We start from the raw sequence: 19855 nt of genomic DNA, 5'->3' as shown, positions 1-19855 counted from the left end.
CCACACAGAGAACAAGAGAGTTATGGCCACACAAATTATTCTCTCATCTCCACTTCTACTATGATAATCTTGGGCAGATCTTTGATGCATCCTTAGCGAAATAAGAAAGGACCTCAAAGTATGAGTATTTGCAAGGGACTGTAATCAATCAGGGAAAAGTTTGCAATAAGCTTGTGGCCTTTAATTCTTTACATATAATATATCTGAATTGGAACCTAAGCAAATACCTATGTAGCATAGTTGCTAATGCCAATCCAAAAATCATGTCAAATCCTCTTTAAGATTCACTGAGCAACAGTTTGTTCGTTCAAGTAATTCTGTTTGTGGGACATTATCCTGCATATTTCTACCCTGTGATTTAAGATTGGGAAGAAGAAGCCTTTATTGGGTTTTTGAGGTAAGTGGTTACTATGAACACAAACACTCACTCAGGTAGCTTCTTGTCTTGAAACTCTGTTCTGAAGAGGAAAAAATGCATCCATGCCATGCAATCCCATGGCATGAACTGAATTTGCATACAAGGGTCTTCTTCAATTTCCCTTTCAAGAGCCCTCCTCAAGATTCTCTGAGAAGGTCATTAACTTTCATTCACACATCACAGGTGCTCCAATGAGGACGGAAATTTGGGATGATGATCTTGTGTGAGCTTCTTTCACTTACACCTTCAGAATCCACAACCATGAGATTTCTGGGAGTCATGATTTTGAGTCTCCTGGTACCTAGAATGGCCCCACATGTTGCTTCCTACTTTTGCCTGTGTTTCATTATATTATTTTGAAAATACTGTCAAAACTGAAAATATAAATTAAAATTTTTTTTGAATTCTATGGTGAAAGTAGGAAGGATTTCCTTACCTCTGTTTTATTTAATGGTGATTTCTTTGACCATTCAAACATGTTTTCATAGACGTTACCATCATATCGGCCAAGAACAGATCCAAGAAAGGAATCATGGAAGTCAAAGGAATCCACTAGAGCTACCGCATCAGGACGGATTAATGCCAAGAGTTCCTTCACCCGCTGGTTCACCTGAGTTACCTGTGCTTCTGTCAAAATGCTTCCCTGAGATCAAAGGAAAGATCAAGAATTTATGTCCATATAGTCTTGTCAATAAATGCAGGCTAGCTCTCCGATGCGGGGAGTCACAGATGAATAAGTTAACAAGGCTTTCAGGTGTCTTATTGATCCCTGCAAATCAGAAAATCAGTGGCTAATCTGAATGGATTCCATTCATACACCGGCCTTGTTTAATGATGTCTGTTTTCAAAGAACTATCCAATTAATAGAAGTGTAGGACACAAGGCATGCACTATTTATCCAAATAGCATACAGGTATACTAAAAATATATGTGTAAAAAGAAACACGGTTTCTGAAGGGCTACAGTGAAATTGTGGTAGCGTAAGTGAATTTGGATTTCCAAAATTTGGAGACTTAAACATGAAGACTTAAACATGAAGATGAGACTGTGGACTCAAAGTTCTGCCTGACCAGAGGCTAGTTATAAAAAGACGTTTGATCCAACCCAAGTGTGATATAGGACAGCCACCCTAGAAACTACATGGATGCTGGCAACCAAAAACTCAAAATTTAAACTAGAACCTATACTACAGTCCTGATATAAAAGGAGTGTAGTTGAAGATATTAATTTGAACATGATGCAAATCCCAGCTCAGAAATGGATATCACACTCCCTCATAACAAACAGTACTATCACATTCGTATGACACCTATGCATCTACAAAGCAGGTCCATCTCTAGCCGAATTCTGTCTACTTCAATTGGCAACTGGTCACTCTTCCTGCTTACATCCTCCCAATAAGTTCACATGCGTGCATGCACACACAAGCATTCTGTTTAATCCACAGCAATGCACCTTTGCCTTTTGTCCTTATGGTGACATATTTAACAAAAAATGCTTTCCCTTATGCTTTCAGCCCCCATTGCTAGTGTAATTCCAGTTGGTTTCCTTGCCATCATGCAGCAAGGGATTGTGGATTAAGATCTCCTAGCAGGACCTTACCACTTACCTGCAGGAAGTCTCCACTGTGCTTACTGATCCCATGAAGTGCAAAGAGAAGACACAAGTTGTTAACAACAGCACGAGTGGCTGGGTCACCGATTTCTGAGACTTTTGCAGTAAACAGCTTCACTACTACGTAGTGGCAGTGTGCCTGGAAGATAACATTAAACGGGCAAATGTGATCACAGGAGCACACAGGGTCAAACAGGCTACTACAACAGATTTATTTGGAGGCCGTACCAACCTCAGATGCTCGGACTAAGTCAACAGAAGTCCGGTTCCAAGCATCCTCCTTGCTCCTGCGGTTTAGCTCAGCTTGCAAATTCTTTGCTGCAAATTCAACCAGTCTGCACAGCACAAAAGAACATAATCATAGTTTGTTCAAAATTGCACCAAATAAGTAGGTCAAGTCAACCGAGTGGGATACTAAATGAACCGATGAATTGGTACAGTAACAACAAATGGACATGGGCATAAATTCCAGCAAAGTCATGCACTCGACTATATGAACAAAACTACGCAGAACTTCTCAGCTTTGATTCCCTGATCTGTAACATCAGTGATATAATTTTCTACTCCTGGTTTACTACAGATAGTACTGGTAGTGATCGCTGTATCCCCAAATTCTTTCATATGAGTAAATACTGGGCAAGTGTCACAACTGAAATATTTTGGTTTGATCTGAAACTTCTTCGTTACCACTTCCCTCAGAAGTTTTGCCACAACAACCATTTCTTGTGACACTTCTGTGGTACCTTGCACATCTTTCAGCAACTTGCAGATTCTCTTACCTTTCTGGGTATGGAAGGGCTCTGTGTCGGATCGATTTATTTTAATATTAGGGAATAATAGACATACACTGTTTAAGATAAGTTGCCAACATTACCACTAGGGTACATTTCCTATAAGGCTCTCACTTACCTAGAAGCCCTCAGTTTATAGGCCTCCACCAAACTGGTTGGATTGTTGATATGCAGTGTTGCAGGCCGAGCAGCCACCTGCTGTGGTTGAATGCGTTGCCCTGGTAGGTCATTCAGATAGGAAACCATGCCACTAACTAACTGTCCAGAACTAACTTGTGTATAGCTTTTGATCAGAAACCTAAATGTAAGAGAGAATAAATATTTATGAATTAAAATCTCAGTACATCACCTAGGTGGATGCCATGGGTTGGTTCTAAAGGTCATTTTTTGGCAGTAGAAAGGAGGACAATTTTCACATTCTCTCCCTCGTTGCAGATCCACAATTTGCCCCCATGTTATTCTTGAGGAGGGGTATGAAGCAGCAGGCCAACCATTGTACAGTAACAAAATCAAGGGCTTCTGGGTTTGGTGAATAAATGTATACATCAATTACATCTGTAATTCCAAGAAGTGCACAAAGGCAATGGATAAGAGAGCCAGGAAGGTAAAAAATCATCACAGGAAATCCACCAGCATTATCACATGTACATGAAAATATGCTTGATGTATTTCTCTTGACAATAAAATCTGGAGCGTTATTTTTTTTTTAGGGGTTTAGGGCTTTTTCTACTTTTAAATTCTGAATTTTCTGGCTAAATATCTGAATTGTAACCTTTCTATTCTTAAAATGTCCCTTTTTCAAACAGCATCAGCAGTGGTATGAGAGCCAGCATGGCATCGTGATTAAGAATGGTGGATTCTAATCTGGAGAACCGGGTTTGATTCCCCACTCCCATTGGGTGAACTGGATTTGTTTCCTTGCATCCACTTTGCCCGCAGAAGGCCCCACATGAATTCCTGGCATCTCCACTTAAAAGATCAGGTAGCAGGTGCCACAAGCTGCTGCTGGTCAGAGTAGACAATACTGACAACAGACAACAGGTCTGGTTCAGTACAAGGAAGCCTCACAGGATGTCAATGCCAGTATCAGAGGAATGGCTTCCTTGACAAGGAAGTGTACCTGTCAAAACATGGCAATCCTGACTGACCAGTTTGAACAAACTTCCTGTCTTCAATCAGCTCTATGAGAGATAGGTTTCCTTTTGCTCTACTCCAATAGGAGTAGAAATGGATATAATGCGATTAATCTTTAACAGTTTGGTCCTGGGGCATGATGGTTATCTAGAGTAGATGAGAACAGCTGTGTTCCTTTTGATAACCATGTTTTCCTGTCTGAATCTCCCTTAGTTGATAGTTCTTGATTTGCACTTGTTCTGCTCAAAGCTGCACTGCTCTTACATTCTTGCTTAAATTGCTAGGGAGTTACTGTTGATCCTGTAACAAAGGGGCTAAAAATGGTTTATGCATGTTAAGACCTCATGATAGTTAATATCTGACTGTTTGGCGATACCCATTACCAGAGGCGTAGCAAGGGGGGAAAGCGTCTGGCACATTAGTGCATCTTCCGCCCCCATCCTGCCCCAGAACACCCCCGCCATGCCCTCACCACACCCCCTGGGGGGGGGCGCCCGGTGCATCGCACACACCCCTTTCCCCTTGGAGCTACGCCTCTGCCCATTACACTAACTTATGTGGAAGCTATATGCAAGGCTATCAGGAACATATTCTAGCCTTAGATCATCCAGAGCAACAAGATGGGATCATCCAAAAGAGCTTAGTTTTTGCAGTAGGAAGGACACATGGAGGACCAAAGCAAAGACTGCAAGATGTATAAAGTTGAGTAGTAAACTAAGAGCTGCGGCCCCTCACCGTGCCGTCTGCAACATCATGACTGTGTTCTCTCCTTCGTAGGTGCAAGAGGGTGTGAAGTTCACATAAAGATCAGGTAGACCACTACACCGAGAATAGCCATGTCCACCACATGCCATCCGACATTGCTCAATGCCAGCATTGGCAATCCAGGAACTGAAAGCCTTTAACCCTGCAGACAGCGCATGGAGCTGAAGGAGAAAGAACAGTTAGGATTCAGTCATATAGGATATTTTTTGCTGGGCTATAACATGTGACAGTAAACAGTATTCTCTGACTTACTATCATGGTAGGAAGAAAGGGAAAAATTCCTAAACTTTCCTCTGGTGAAACTCTAAGCTCTCTAAAATCTAGGCGTTAGCTAGTTTTACCTGTTCCCTGGGTTCTATGGACCTTTATTTGACCACAACAGCAGCAATATAAATCATACAAAGTGTCCCATAGGAGACATCTCCCTTAAAATGCTGAGGAGGAGAAGCAGGAGAGGGGGCATTTTATTCTGTGCTTATCTTGACCCCGGTAGATGACAAAGAAAAAAAATCAACATTATTTTTGAATTTCAAAGTAGCAATATATTTGAAACAATAATCTGTGACTGATTTTTTTAGTCTGAAGAGTCAAATATATCAGTTGTCTCCTGAATTTGTTTGCTCGTAAGCCTTAACTCAAAGTGAAAATTGAAATATAAAAATTCCCTGACTTGATCGGACTCTGGGTGCTAACACTGCAGTTCATGGTGTGTGTGAAAGCATAGAGTAATCTAAGTGCAGTGGCAGCATCTCTCTAAAATGTCCCATTGTGTTAATGCTGCAGAGCAATGACTGTGCAAGCTACTGCAACAGCGGGGAAAGGGGTGCACTCAGTGGCATGGCAGAAGTTAATTGGATCTCTAAGCTGCCCCAGATTGGGAAAGCTTCCTAATACTGGCAAAAGCTTACGCTAGCAAAACCACAGCATTGCCCATACACAGTTGGCCGTACAATGGAAAAGGCCAAGCACCCCACAAAACAAGCACAGCCCTGCACAAAAGCCCCAGTAGAGCACAAGATACTAATTACCGCCATAGTCAATGGATCCAGTGAAAGCCTAGGAGTTTTTTCCCCAAGTGTAAATGTGTGTGACAAGTGCTATGAAGTTGCTTTCAACTCCATCCATCCATCCATCCATCCATCCATCCATCCATCCATCCATCCATCCATCCATCCATCCATCCATCCATCCATCCATCCATCCATCCATCCATCCATCCATCCATCCATCCATCCATCCATCCATCCATCCATCCATCCATCCATCACATTTATTTGCCGCCCTCCCCTGAAGGACTCAGGGTGGTGCACATCACTGTATACTATTAATAGTAACATTTAAAACCAATAACAATATAACTACTGATAAAACCAGAATAAAATACAGAATGAAACTACAAAATATACTCAGATGGCAGTAAAAACCCTCCCATTCCCTCCCCACCACCCCCAAGCCCACAGGAGGCCGGGACGATGGAACCACACTCAGCCCGGCTGGCCAATGCCTGGCGGAGCAGGTCCGTTTTACAGGCCCTGCTCTTGAGCTTGTCTCGCATGATCCTGAGTCTCTCTAGGGAGCCTGTTCCACCAGAGGGAGGCCAGCCAGAGGTGTCATGGCAATCCTATGAATTATGTTATGGCAATCCTATTAATTAATGATCTCCCAAATTTCCTGTTGATAACAGTCTTGCTTAGGCCTTGCAGACTGAAGGCTATGACTTTATTGAGTCAATTTGCCTCATCTTGGGTCTCCCTGTCTTTTTGCTGTCTTCAGCTTTTTCTAGGATTATTGTCTTTTTGCTATCAAAAAAGAGATGGTTGTCTTGTATTCACAGACTATTTACAGTTATGTCCAGTTTAAAAAAAATTGGTGTGTAACATTTTTTTTCAAGCTCTCTTATGTTCAGGGTCATCTTCCTTTCAAGCAAATCCAACCTTCAGTTACAAATATTGAAGAATATTTTCTGTTTTCTTCAGCTATTCATAATTGTATAAAAACTGGTGTCCAATGGGGTCTTTCTCCAAGCTAACCCTCCTCCCGATGATCTAGCTCAATGTCACAGCCTTTTCTAACCCAGCCATGAACTTCGCAGCTGTATGTTATTTTTGTGTGTGCATCCATCCGTGTCCTGAATATCTACTTGTGGTTGCACTGTAGCATTATATTACTGCTGCTGGGGAAAAGGCTGGTGTCTGCCAAAATGGTAGCCTGTTTCTGTATTGTAAGTCAGTACAGAAAGAATATCTGGGGATTGAAATTTGTCCTTGCCATGGTCTAATACGATCTACAATTCTGGAAAAAGTGCTTTTGGTGCCATTCTTTGCTCTCAAGGGAAGCAATCAACATGACAATGATCAAAAACAGCACACTAGATACCATATAACAGTGGTGGCACTCAGAGCTTTCTCTGTGGGCACTCGCACACAGAGTTCATCATGTGGGAGGGGGGTGGAAAATCACCCCCCCACACACACACACATCTAGGCTGGCTTGGGCATGATCCTTTACCTGGGAGTAAGCTCAGTTGCTGGCAATGGGGCTTGCTTCTGAGTAAACCCTCCTAGGATCGTGATTCACCTATTTGAAGCGTTGAACAGTTGCTTCACCAAGCTTACTCCTGAGTAACGTGTGCCTTGGAGCCAACCATTTTTTCTAAACTAAAACCTCAGTGTTCAGGTTAAATTGCTGTGTTGGCACTTTGTGATAAATAAGTGGGTTTTGGGTTGCAATTTGGGCACTCGGTCTCGAAAAGGTTCACCATCACTGCCATATAACATTCTTAGTTTGAGACTGAACTTGAAATGAACCAGAGGGTTAAAAATTTTCATTAACCTGAATTCCAAATGTCTGATGAAATGCCTCCCTGATCTGAACCCAGTTACGAATCCTTGTGGTTGCAAAGAACTTAATCTCAGTTCTGCATCTGCCTCGCCTCCAATCTCGTAGCTGAAAGTGCATATTTTCTCTGCTGTTCCCAGATATGCATATCTTGATGCAATTTTCTGGGGGAGGGCACAGTGATCTTGTGGACATAGTTCACAGTCCACTGGTTTTACACTGAACTTTTCAAGGCAACTGCATTCTATCTGAACATTTCTCTGTCAAATTCACCCTCTCACTTTCCCCCATTCCTTTCTTTATCATCTTCCCTTCTATTTCCAGTTTTTTTTTAAAATGAAAGAGAACCCTTTGTGTAGCATTTCAACTGCCTTCTCACCTCTGGCATTTCTCTCAGATCTCCATCATTGATATCTGCGGTGATGCGACGATAGGTATCTTTCATATAGGCTCCCACAAAGTGGAAGGCGTAGGCTGTTGCCAGAAGAGGGAAAAGTTTGTACTGCTGAGTCTGATAATCCAATATTTGGGGCTCTGGCTCCCTGCAGCAGAAGGCAAGAGGGTGAAATAAAGAGCGAAATGGTTGCTGCCGGATCAGTTGCTCCCAGAGTTCCACTGATTTTAGCCACTTATTTTGTTCGGCTAAGGTCAACTGGCGTTCCAGCGATGATACTTCAATGAACCCGCAACAGCAAGGTTATGGAAATTCCGGGTAGCGCCACGAAGCGGGGGGGTTGCTGTGATCGGTGCACTTTTAATTTTTGCCGGGCCCAATAATACGCTCCTGTTCCCTCTTTACAGCGATTTGAAGGCATCCAGGCTTAAGAAGCGTTAGCTCGGCCTAAAGCTATTATGGCCGACCAAAAAATGCATCTCTCAAGTCTGAAGAAGCCTGGAAATGGATGCAAAGGGTTGCCACCAGTCCACAACCTGCCAGGAACTGATCAGACTGCTATGCGCTAGTCAAGTTAAGAATCTCAATCCATGACTCAAAACCTCTCTCAGCAAACAGCCTCACTCCTTACCCTGGTTTCAATTCAGACTGGTGTCTTACAGCACTGTAGCGGATGGCAATTGTACATGCTCTGGCTAAAGAGCGAGCTGAATCACCTACAATGATTGAGCGGATGAAAACCATGGTGCCATACGTCAGCTTGTCACTGAGAGGTTTCACATATGTGCCATCCGGTTCAACCTAAGAGAAGAAAACAGCACACTGATTTGAAGGCTCTATTCATCTAGCATCACTTTTATAGTCTTACATGGATATATTTGCAAGGGGGGGGGGGAGATTGAAGAAGATTCCACTGGCTTGCTGATGTTTGATCTGGACTGTGTTTGTCCTCTCCTTGCAGGCACTTGGTCTAAACTGGGCAAAGAGCTCTTGGATACTGGTTCATAGCCTGAGGACTGTAACTCATCTCAGTTGACCAGGACCGGCCCCAATATATTTCTGTTTTCTTTTTTTTATTTGTTTAAATAGTTCAGTTAGCTTGGCATTCTCTGTAAACTTCTTTAAGTCCCTCTGAGGAGAAACCCCAATATAGAAATGCTTTAGCCAATATACATCTTGCTGTGCCACAGGGCCCATATAAACAGGCCAACAGTTGTTCTTTAGAGCAGCTTTCGAGGATCTACCTGGGAATGTGAAGGAGGCAACTGCTGCTTTGGCCTGCAGATTTGCCTTCTCCAAGTCAGTGGGCATATTTTGCCGCTTTACATATTTTGCAGTTGATAATGCAATCTTCTCAAGTGTGAATGATGGCAAGAAAGGGCTGTGTAAATCTGGTTTCCGTATTAAAAGGAGTGTCAGTAATGCATGCATCAATGTATTTGGGCTTTGAATCATTACACTGTTTCCAGATTATGGCATAAAAAGCTGTAAACTGCTTTGGATCCCATATTCCAGGAGAAAAGAAGCATATAAATATTCCACTCACATTCCATGTTTTGGCCGAAACTTTCGACAACATTTAAATAAAATCAAAACTCCTCCCCTAGTTTTACATAATGTTGTGACTCGCGTTTGGAGCTGCCCTAAGGCCTCAGCTTTTTATTCGGTGGAGGGTGGGGTATAAACGAAATGAAAGAAAAAAAATCCCAACTCTTCTGGCTTTAAATAAAACCCAAGTTTCTCTGGCTGCTCAAGCAGTGATATATCCACCCTAATTATGAGCTGGAAAAATCAGATTACCACAATTATCAAAAGATCAGATTAAGTAAGCAGTAGGATTCAATATGTCTATAAAAAGTAACACAAGATAGTGCAAGAGAGTAGACTGCAGGAACCATGAAATAGATGAAATGAGGTCAGCTACTAATTATACATTATTAGCATTCATTCAGTAGGCAGGGAAGAAGAAGCTGTGACAGGAAGAAGTATGAGGTTAATGGGCTAAAAACCCAAGTGCCTATTAGCTTCAATTTATAGGGACAAGAAGACCAAGGAGATATTTTCACTGATCTGGCGCCACAATGTTTACAAGCATAGTTTCTGCTTGCTTTGTATGATTACAACCCTGATTCATTCCCGAGAAGAACGAGCTTCCAGAGAGCAAGAACCACAGATTAAGTAGAACTTTATAAGTCAGCATTCCCTGGTAACAAAGTAGGATTTCATATTAATGAACACTTGATTGTTCTTCTAGTGGAGAGCTGCCTCTTGAAAAATAGCATTTCTAAAAACAATGGTTCTGTTAAATAGAAAGTTAGGAGAATAATTGTAAGGGTCTCTTCTTAAGTGGTTGAATAACTATGCATTTTCCATGGCCAAACTACAAAGAGAGTACACTTTACCTGGGCAAATTTCATTAGCATGTTCTCTCGGGGAATGCGAAAATTGTCCATTTTCAAGTAGCCATTATCCATTTCATCGTAACCAAATTTTGGTCCAATGTCACCAACAGTGATGCCTGGCAAAGAGGGCACAGCAGTAGGGATAAGCAGGAGACACCTTGAGGCTTAACAATATAGAGTTAAAAGGGTATCCATAACACAATATTTTGCCACAATAATCAGTAATTAGTACCACAGACTGTGACAAGATGAATGATGCATTTCTGAAGTGTACTGCTGAAGAGCCTGTGCAGTCCTGCCTGTGCTTGACAGGGATGAATTTATGTTGACAAACCAAGGGAGTGGCATCTTTCATTTAACATTACAGAATTTGACTTGATGGAGAAACTTAACATGTTTTTAATGGACTCTCAATCTGACTAGGAATGATGGAGAATTCTGACTGTGGACAGAGACTGCAAAAAAGGTCTGTCTTAATCTGAAAAACTTCTACCTATAGGCTAGGCATGACATGTTGCAGAGCATTCTTGCTTTTTCTTCAGTGGATGGTCAGTAGCTTTATCCATGTATCCATGTATCCATGTATCCATGTATCCATGTATCCATGTATCCATCCATCCATCCATCCATCCATCCATCCATCCATCCATCCATCCATCCATCCATCCATCCATCCATCCATCCATCCATCCATCCATCCATCCATCCATCCATCCATCCATCCATCCATCCATCCATCCATCCATCCATCCATCCATCCATCCATCCATCCATCCATCCATCCATCCATCCATCCATGAATGAGGCTTTTAGACCGCCCCATCCCCGGAGGGCTCTGGGCGGTGTACAACAGATAAAAACAACAATACAGAGTTACTAAAACATTAAAAGCAGCAACAGCTAAATAGTAGTTATCAAAAAATAAGGATATGAATGGGTCCAGCATCCTAATTTTAAAATACCCTCCCCTCCCCCCCCCGAGGGAGGCATGGTGGCCTCGTTAGCTGACAGATGCCCCAGATGTCGGGGTCAGATGAGGACCAAACCGGGAGGACCAAACCGGGATTAGCCTAGTGGTCTAATCCAACGCAAGAACAAAAGGCCTCACAGTGAATGTTCAAACTGTTCCTGTACACATAGGGGATCTTTTTAGATTTTAATTTACAATTTTAGCTTCTCAAGCTGTTTTGGATACATCTCTGAACTGTCCTTCTCAAAGACGGTGCATTTATATAATCAGAAAAATGAATGTGAAATTTTTTTGTGGTGGGTTTTCTGGGCTGTGTGGCCGTGGTCTGGTAGATCTTGTTCCTAACGTTTCGCCTGCATCTGTGGCTGGCATCTTCAGAGGGGTATCACAGAGAAAAGTCTGTTACACACTGTGTCTGGTGAGAAGGGAAAGTTTAGTGAGATATAGATGCCACAGATGCAGGCAAAATGTTAGCAACAAGCTTCACCAGACCATGGCCACACAGCCCGGAAAACCCACCACAACCAGTTGAATTCAGCCATGAAAGCCTTTGACAAAATGTGAAATCCTTCCTACAATCCTTTCAGTTCTGACCGATGTCTAGATTCCAGAAGCAGCACTCTGGAAATCATCATGATGTCCAGAATGGTTCTTTTATCTGGATCCATGTGAGAGGCATTTTCATATTAGCCACATCAAATTACAAGGCAGATCTGCCCAACATCTTAGCTACACTTCTGGCTCTTTATTTGTAGGCATAAAGGTTACATGAGAGAGGAGGAGGAACATGTCAATCTCATCAGATTTTAGAAGCTGAGCAGAGTTTGTACTTGGGTGGGCGATCACTAAGGAGGACTCTGCAAAGGAAGGCAATGACAAGCCACCTCTGCTTTTGACTTGCCTTGAAAGCACCCTGCTGGGATTGCAACTTGATAGCACTTATGTAATTGAATAAAGACTAGGTAGTGCAGTAAGAGATGCAAGCCTTTTGTCAAGAGCAAAAAAATTAGTGGCCTATAGCTTGCAGACTATGGCCAATGAGTGACCCAGCCACTCCTAATACACAGCCAGTACTGTTCTACGTGTAATTTTATACCAGTTTGTATAAATGTGCTACTGCAGTAAACCACTTTGAGTGCCGATCAGGGGCCCCTTCCGCACATGCAGAATAATGCACTTTCAATCCACTTTCAATGCATTTTGAAGCTGGATTTTACTGTGCAGATTAGCAATATCCACTTTCAAACAATTGTGAAAGTGGACTGAATGTGCATTATTCTGCATGTATGGAAGGGGCCAGGGATAAGACATTAATTACAATCACAATCAGTTTGACTGTAGAGACATCTTGATGAACTGTGATTCACAAGACAGCATTTTTAAAATTATATTTGTACCCCACCCATCCCTGCCCACAGCATTAGCATGAGGACCCAAGAGCTTCTTTAGAATAAAAAGATACTGAATGACTCTCATAAAAGATATCAGCAAAGAAATCTCCACACAAGCTGTTTTCAATTGTTCAGTCCTTGCCCAAACTTAATCTACATGCAGACACAGCTTTCTAGGCACACTTCATCTACTTTATTTATGTATGTTGTCATACCTTCTCCTAGTAGCCTTTGTAATATCCTTCACTTAATACCCTGCAATCTGAGCCCCATTTGCGTAAGAGTTTTCAGGGACCTTGCACCCCTGGAGACTCTAGATCACAGGTGTCAAACTCACGGCCCTCCAGATGTTGTGGACTACAGTTCCCATCACCCCCTGCCAGCATGATGCTGGCAGGGGATGATGGGAACTGTAGTCCATAACATCTGGAGGCCCCGAGTTTGACACCTATGCTCTAGACGACTAACCAACAACTCAGCTAGTGCCAATACAAAACCCAGTTTTGGTTGATTGGATGAAGACTTGCACTTTTTTTTCTCATGTATACCTTTAACTAACATAACCACACCAAATCACTTGCAGTATACCATACAGTTAAATACTAACTAATATCCACCCACTTTCCTCCAAGCAAAGCACAGGTCCATACCTGGCAGCGGCTCATGAGTTCCCAACTGGCGTATAGGCACAATGAATGCATGTAAACCGTGGCTCCGGCCTTGGGTATAAAGCTGCGCCAAAACAATAGCATGGTTTGATGTTTTACCCACTGAAAGAAATAAAAACAAAAAACTGAGCATGCGGACGATGCTATGCAATCCACTAAATATTAAATTATTCCTATATTTGCTGAATACTAACTTTGTTAGCCAGCAGTCACATGGAACTGCCTTATGTCATGATATATAAAACAAAGGTTCACAAAGTCATTTTCTAGACAGCAAAGAGGTTTGCCCAGCAACAGGGGCCAGGAGCCAGGAAGTCTGGGGGCAACCAGCTACAGTTGACCTTTAATGCAATTGGTGCATTCAACTGTGACTTTGGTCCAAAGTGAGACTGTTGCTGGGAAAAGTACCTAGCTTGAATGCATAAGAAAGCTGTGCATTGTTTCTATTCTAGTCTTCTAGTCTGTTCTTGTTCTAGTGCAGGGGTAGGGAACCTGCGGCTCTCCACAGATCAATTCGAGGAACTACGATTCCTCATCAATACCCCTGCCAGCATTGGCCAGTTAGCGTGCTAGACAGAGGCTGATGGGAATTCTCAGTTCCTGAGCATCTCGGAAGGAAGCCGCAGATTCCCTACTATTCTAATCGATTACTGAAGTATTTCTGAAGTATTCTGTATAGCATTGTAGTCTTATCTAGTATAGTCTTGTGTAATCTTGCAACTGCTAAGTAAAACCTTCTTATTGGAAAGAACATCTTGCGTGGACAGTTTTCTTTTCCTAAGAGAGTGCAGTGAGTGCAGGAAGACTACTAGACCTTCTTCTCTACGCTAAGTAGCTCCGCTTTAAGTCTGCTGATACCTTATACTGAATCAGATGATTGGTCCATCAGAGTCAGTATTGTGCACTCAGATGGCCAATGGCACTGCACAGTCTCTGGTAGAAGTCTTTCACAATACTTTAAACTGGAGATGCTGGGGATTAAACCTGGGATGCGCTGCATGCCAAGCAGATGCTCTACCACAGCCCCACCCCAGATGCATGCAAAAGTGGTCAAACAGGTCGGTCTGAAAGCTTTACTGAGTACTAGCTTGGGAAAGACTGTGCCTGCAATGCAGGAAGTAAGGGACACAGGTGGAGAATCAAGACAGAGCAGGAAGCCTAGTCGAGGGAGGTCTCCTAGAGCACAGGTGTCAAACTCGCGGCCCTCCAGATGTTATGAACTACGGCAGGGAATTATGGAAACTGTAGTCCATAACATCTGGAGGGGCGCGAGTTTAACACTAGGGGAAAACAGATCAAGCCTTCCAAATGCAACAGTCCTTCCTGCTATTCCAATCTCCCATAAAAGAACAGGAGACATTAAGAAACTGAAGACTTTACTTGGAAAAAAACCCATGTATTTATGGCTGGTGGTATCTTTATCTAGATAAAGTCTACAATATGGCCCTACAACAAGATCAAAGTACTTTGTTTTACGTTAGGTATCCATATAAACTAATCTAAATTGCTTCAAGAAGCATTTGGTTCCATGGTTTCGTAGGAAAAATATATTCAGTTTGAAGCTGGAAAGAATTTCTAGTTAAAATTTCAAAGCAGTTCACTTACGTCCACCTGGCCACCACTTAATAGAAGTCACAGTGGGGCTGTTAAGGATGAATTCTTGAGTACTGGCGTCATAGGTAGCTGTGGTTTCCAAGCCTCGGAGATGAGTTCCTGTAGGCGGGCAGCGTATGTCATTCCAACAGTTGTAAAACCCAGTACAGACACACAAAACTGGACATATTTCAGTGAACTCTAACGAAGGTTCAGGTGCAGACAGGCATTACAGGAAACACAAAAGATGCATTGCAATTTTGTATTTACAAAATGTAGAATGGAAAGTGAAGACAAAGCAACTACAAAACTTGCACGCATATCACTCTGGTTGTTCCAAGGATTAATGCAAGACCACAAATCTGAACTTGGCACCTCCAGCCTGAAATCTCACTGGTTTTACGACCTTGTTTGCACTTTAATTAAATTTTCTTGCCTTAGCTTTTGTTAAATCATACATGTGTTAAAGTCACAAATATCCAACAAAGAGCACTATAATTGAATATTCTGGTAAGGTAATTTCTTCCAATCCAGATACACAAAGGACTCCACAGCTGGATGTTCAAATACTGGTTCCACCATGCCTTTCATCTCCAAATCTTGGCTTTAAATTTTTTTACTGATGCCTACAAGGGTGGCCTTATCTTTGGCATTTGTGCCACCATCTTCTCTAGCTGTAAGTGGAACTACAGGATATAGTCAGACTGAACAGAGAAGCCGATAGGGTATTGAGATATTTGTCCTCCACAACTTGCACAAAGTAATGCAACTGCTTGTTTTGCATATAGCTACAATGAAACTGCTCATGCCAAACCAGGAAATTTCACCAAAGGTGCATTTTTTTTGGATAACAAATTCTCATTCTTCTGATATGCATTTGGAATTAGTATGTGGATCTTTGGCTTTGACAGGAGTCAGAGCAAGTTTTGTATATGTATCTGGTACTTTTTGACAGTAATGGAATAGAAAGCAAGGGACAGAGATAAATATGTGTCAACTACATTGTTGTTTACAAAGTCTTTAGCAAAACCTGATAGCTTAATTATTCCAACTTTAAGTACTTCAGAGGGGAAGGTGCCTAGACCTCGGCAGTAGCAGAATGTGTTAAAAGTGAAACAGTCTTGGATGTCTAAATTGTTACCATGGAGAATGCTTGGATTAAACTTAACCCCATCTCAGGTGTTGGCAGTGGTTTAATCACCCTGCAACCACCACCCCCCCCCAAATAAAACTATGCAACACTAACAACAATTTGCATCTCTGGATTTTAGGAGGATGAAAATGGCCAGAAATAACATTTCTAGTCTTGAGACATAAATACAGACTGCACAAATTCTCCATTAAATTATGTTTACTCACCTCCCAGCACACCTATAATTTATTTACAGTCAGTTTCGTTCATAGTTGTAAACTGTAACTGACCAAGGTGCTTGTGGCAAGTTATAATCATTTCCAGGCAACTAGGTAAGGATGTCTTTGGAAACTGGAAGAACATTAGTTTTCCCCTCCCTGTCTTTCCAGGTCATCAGTGCTACAAATGATTAAACACAGAGCCAGAATGGTGCAGCAGTGTCAAACTAGGACCTGAAAAAACCAGGTTCAAATCCCTGCTCGTGCCATGGAAGCTTGCTGGGTGACCTTGGTCTAGTCACGTCCTCTTAGTCCTGACCCTGGCTAGTATTTAAATGGGAGACTGCTGAGGAATAGCAGGATTGTGATATGGAGGCAGGTAATGGCAAACCACTTCCAAACATCCTTTGCCTTGAAAACCTTATGGGGTCACCATAAGTCAGCTTTGACTTGACAGCCCCCCCAAAAACATACGTAGAATGACTTGTCTTTATTTACAAGGCTATGAGAACAATGGATTTCATTTTCCATCAGCTCTGTGTCAAAACTCTCCAAAGGATTTTGAAGTACTTGAAATTAACAAGATAGCCAATTTTCAACATTTAGTCAATCAAGGTTACTTGTTTGCAAAATTCACTGGATCCATCAGTGGAAGGTAGAAATGTGTGTTTGGATATGCCAAACTGGAAAAAAGCTGTTTTGGTTTTTTCAGCTCCTCCCCCTGCTCCCTTCCCATAAAAACAGAGGCACCAAGAATGGTGGGAAACTCTTTTAGCAACGTTGCACTCTTTGGGGAGTCTTTGTGAGGTGCTGAGTGGGGTTGGGGTTTTTTTGAGGTAGAGGCACCACAGTTTCAGCATAGTTGCAGGTGCCTCTCCTTACAAGAGCCCCCAAGTTTGGTTAAGTTCTGATCAGAACTTTATAGGCACACAGTTGTCCTCCACTTGTGGGCCTATAACAATGGATCTTCTGACCCAATCTTCACCAAATGTGGGGGGTTTCATAAGGAGAGACACCTGCAACTCGGCTAAAATTTTATGCCTCTATATTGAAGAACAGTCCTCCCATAGAGCCCTGGAAAGATTCACCACAGGGAATTATGGAGCCATTCCCTCTAAAGGTTAAAGGGGAATGCTCCTAGGTTGGTTAATGGGAAAAATTGCTATTTTTTAAAGATAGAGGCACCAAATTTTCAGCACATCTAAGGGTGCCTCTCCTTTTGAGAATCTCCAAGATTGGTTAAGATTGTTTCAAATGGAAAATGGATGGGGACCCCTAAAATCGGATCACCTGATCTCCACCAATCATGATGGTTCTTGTAAGGAGAGTCACCTGCAGCTATACAGCAAATTTGGGGGCTCTACTTCAAAAAACTGCCCCCTGAGAGTCCTACAAGAATTTTCCTTTGGGTTTAATAGACACAATTTCTTTCAGATATTTAAAAAAAAAGTTGGGGAGGGGGGAGAGAGAGAGAGATGGACATTTTGGAATGAAGATACAGCCTTTTTTTTTTGCTTTTCTGAACATTTTCAGGTTTATAAACCCAAACTCATAAACTACCAGACAAAGTTGGTGAACACCCCTGGTAGAAGGTGCTGATGGTTGATCTTTCCTACATTCCCCTCCCACCCAAGTTGATTCTTTGGGTTGTAGAATCCACAAGTCAGAAGGCTGAAGGGGTGACAGGAAGAGAATAAAAATCATCTAACTTGCCAGTGGAGCACTGTTATTGTGAGAGAGGGAAATTTCACCCAACCCCCCCCCCCCAACAGTCCCTGGCCCCACATGGTTATTAGTCCACAAACATCTTGAGACCATGGGAATCAGCCTTCCCAGGCTCAGATGGGACTGATAGGGAGAAGGAAATAAGGAAAGATCTCACCAACTCTAGTGCTGATGGATGGTAGGAGCCAACCTGTGCTTTGAATGTAGATTTGTACATTCCTGACCACAAGCCAAGTTGCCTTGTGAAGGAGAAGAAAGCATTTAATAACTGATTAGGACAATCCTAGCAGAAGAGCTCAGGTGAAACACAATAGTTTGTGTTTTAACAATGAAGAATGGTTTACAAGCAGGTAATTATTTGAACCAATTCTCAAATAAAACAAAGCTGGACTGCTTTTTCATGAATCTCATTTCTTCCATTCTTATGGTGAATACATCCGTTAGGGCAAAAGGCATTCCAAAAATCCAGATGGAAATGGTGGTGATATATTCAATATCATCACACCTTAAACACTAAAAACATTTGACGGACTGCAACCTAGTATTGAGTGAATGAGACATACCAGAATCTTATAACCAACTTAACTGATGCACTGGATGAACACGTAACATATAAAGAGTTTACTACTTCCAGGGCTCATAGAAAACTAGAGAGAAATTTCCACTTTCTTTAGGAAGCTAAGGTTATCATCTACACAGATATGCTACTCTTGTGAGTAATACTTGAAAGTACTGTACCATGGCCCATCTCTGTCTGGGCATATGTGCCAATGATCTCCAAGTTCCAAGCAGGCATGAAGAAGCGATCCTGCTGTTCTTGGGTTGCCTGGGTTAGGAGGGTGGGCAGGAACATGCCCAGATGGAGGTCCAGAGGCTCAGGTCGTCCATGGTGAACACAGCTGTGGAGAAATGCCGAGGGAAGGGAATGTGAAGGGATATTATAGGATTAAAGCAGGTGAGAGATTAGAGGTGTAGATTGGAGGGGGAGACAAAAATAATCATGTAAATAAGAATTTAGCAAGCTCACTTTTGATTAAAACACCATCTTTTCCCTCAGTTATGCCTGCTCCTAATGTTGAGGATATTTTCTTCCTATTGTTATGAGGAGGACAAGACAGAATTACCTTTTCTGCTGTATCTGCAAGAGGCTTCTCTCCCCCACTCCTTACAAGCCAATTTGTTTATCTATTTTTACAAATTTATACCCCACCCTATCCCCGTAGGGCTCAGGGCGGGTAAAGAATTGACCAGAAATTCTCTTGGGCTTGAAAGTTGATGTAACCTTAAACCAGTAACCCTAAAGCTACTGATTCTCAACAGCATCAGGTGCTATGAAAACCTCTGGACTGAAACTAGTTCAAATGTATCTGATCTGAACTGTAGTTTAAGTGCCCCTTCTCCTCAGATTAGTCTGGCCTTCTGTATCATGGCTTTAAAATATTCAAGACCTCTGAAAGCTAGAAAAAGATGGTGTTCTGAACCAGCAATCAAAGCTAGTGAACGGATCCATAGCTTTGTGTCAAATGCCAACATTTATAAATTGCAAACCAATCACCAGAAAAGATCACCCCCAAACCAAGCAAACATGCTTCCTTATGATAACCTGGTATCATGGAACTTCAGTGGAATTTTCAGCTCACATTACTGTACTGATGTACTTGTGATATCCTTACAGCTCCACACATCCCTGTAGGCAGTGCTAGTTTCATATGAGCAGGTGTAGTGACTAAAATTATGAGCAAATTGGCCCTTGCTGCAAATTTTGCCTCTGAAATGACCTGAGAAGAAGAATCTGCAGTACA

At 42.1% G+C, this 19855-nt stretch overlaps 1 protein-coding gene across 2 annotated transcripts in view; it reads right to left on the bottom strand.

Moving 5' to 3' along the window:
- The window catches only part of ACOX1 (acyl-CoA oxidase 1), a 35810-nt gene that overhangs the window by 2227 nt on the left and 13728 nt on the right, over positions 1-19855 (bottom strand). The window contains exons 3-13 of one of the 2 annotated variants that reach the window (XM_048489952.1): positions 18792-18952; positions 14991-15098; positions 13368-13487; positions 10357-10472; positions 8586-8755; positions 7940-8102; positions 4693-4883; positions 2942-3121; positions 2265-2367; positions 2028-2171; positions 855-1061 (exon numbers count right to left, since the gene is read on the bottom strand). In XM_048489952.1, the coding sequence (XP_048345909.1) occupies positions 855-1061; positions 2028-2171; positions 2265-2367; positions 2942-3121; positions 4693-4883; positions 7940-8102; positions 8586-8755; positions 10357-10472; positions 13368-13487; positions 14991-15098; positions 18792-18952 (1663 nt within the window). The remainder of the gene's footprint in view (positions 1-854; positions 1062-2027; positions 2172-2264; positions 2368-2941; positions 3122-4692; positions 4884-7939; positions 8103-8585; positions 8756-10356; positions 10473-13367; positions 13488-14990; positions 15099-18791; positions 18953-19855) is intronic. The other variant, XM_048489953.1, reaches the window with a different exon arrangement.

This window comes from Sphaerodactylus townsendi, linkage group LG03 (assembly GCF_021028975.2).
Source record: "Sphaerodactylus townsendi isolate TG3544 linkage group LG03, MPM_Stown_v2.3, whole genome shotgun sequence".
In the NCBI taxonomy this organism is placed as follows: domain Eukaryota; kingdom Metazoa; phylum Chordata; class Lepidosauria; order Squamata; family Sphaerodactylidae; genus Sphaerodactylus; species Sphaerodactylus townsendi.
The sequence above is the reverse complement of the archived record's forward strand: the minus strand, read 5'-3'. Positions and strand labels throughout refer to the sequence as shown.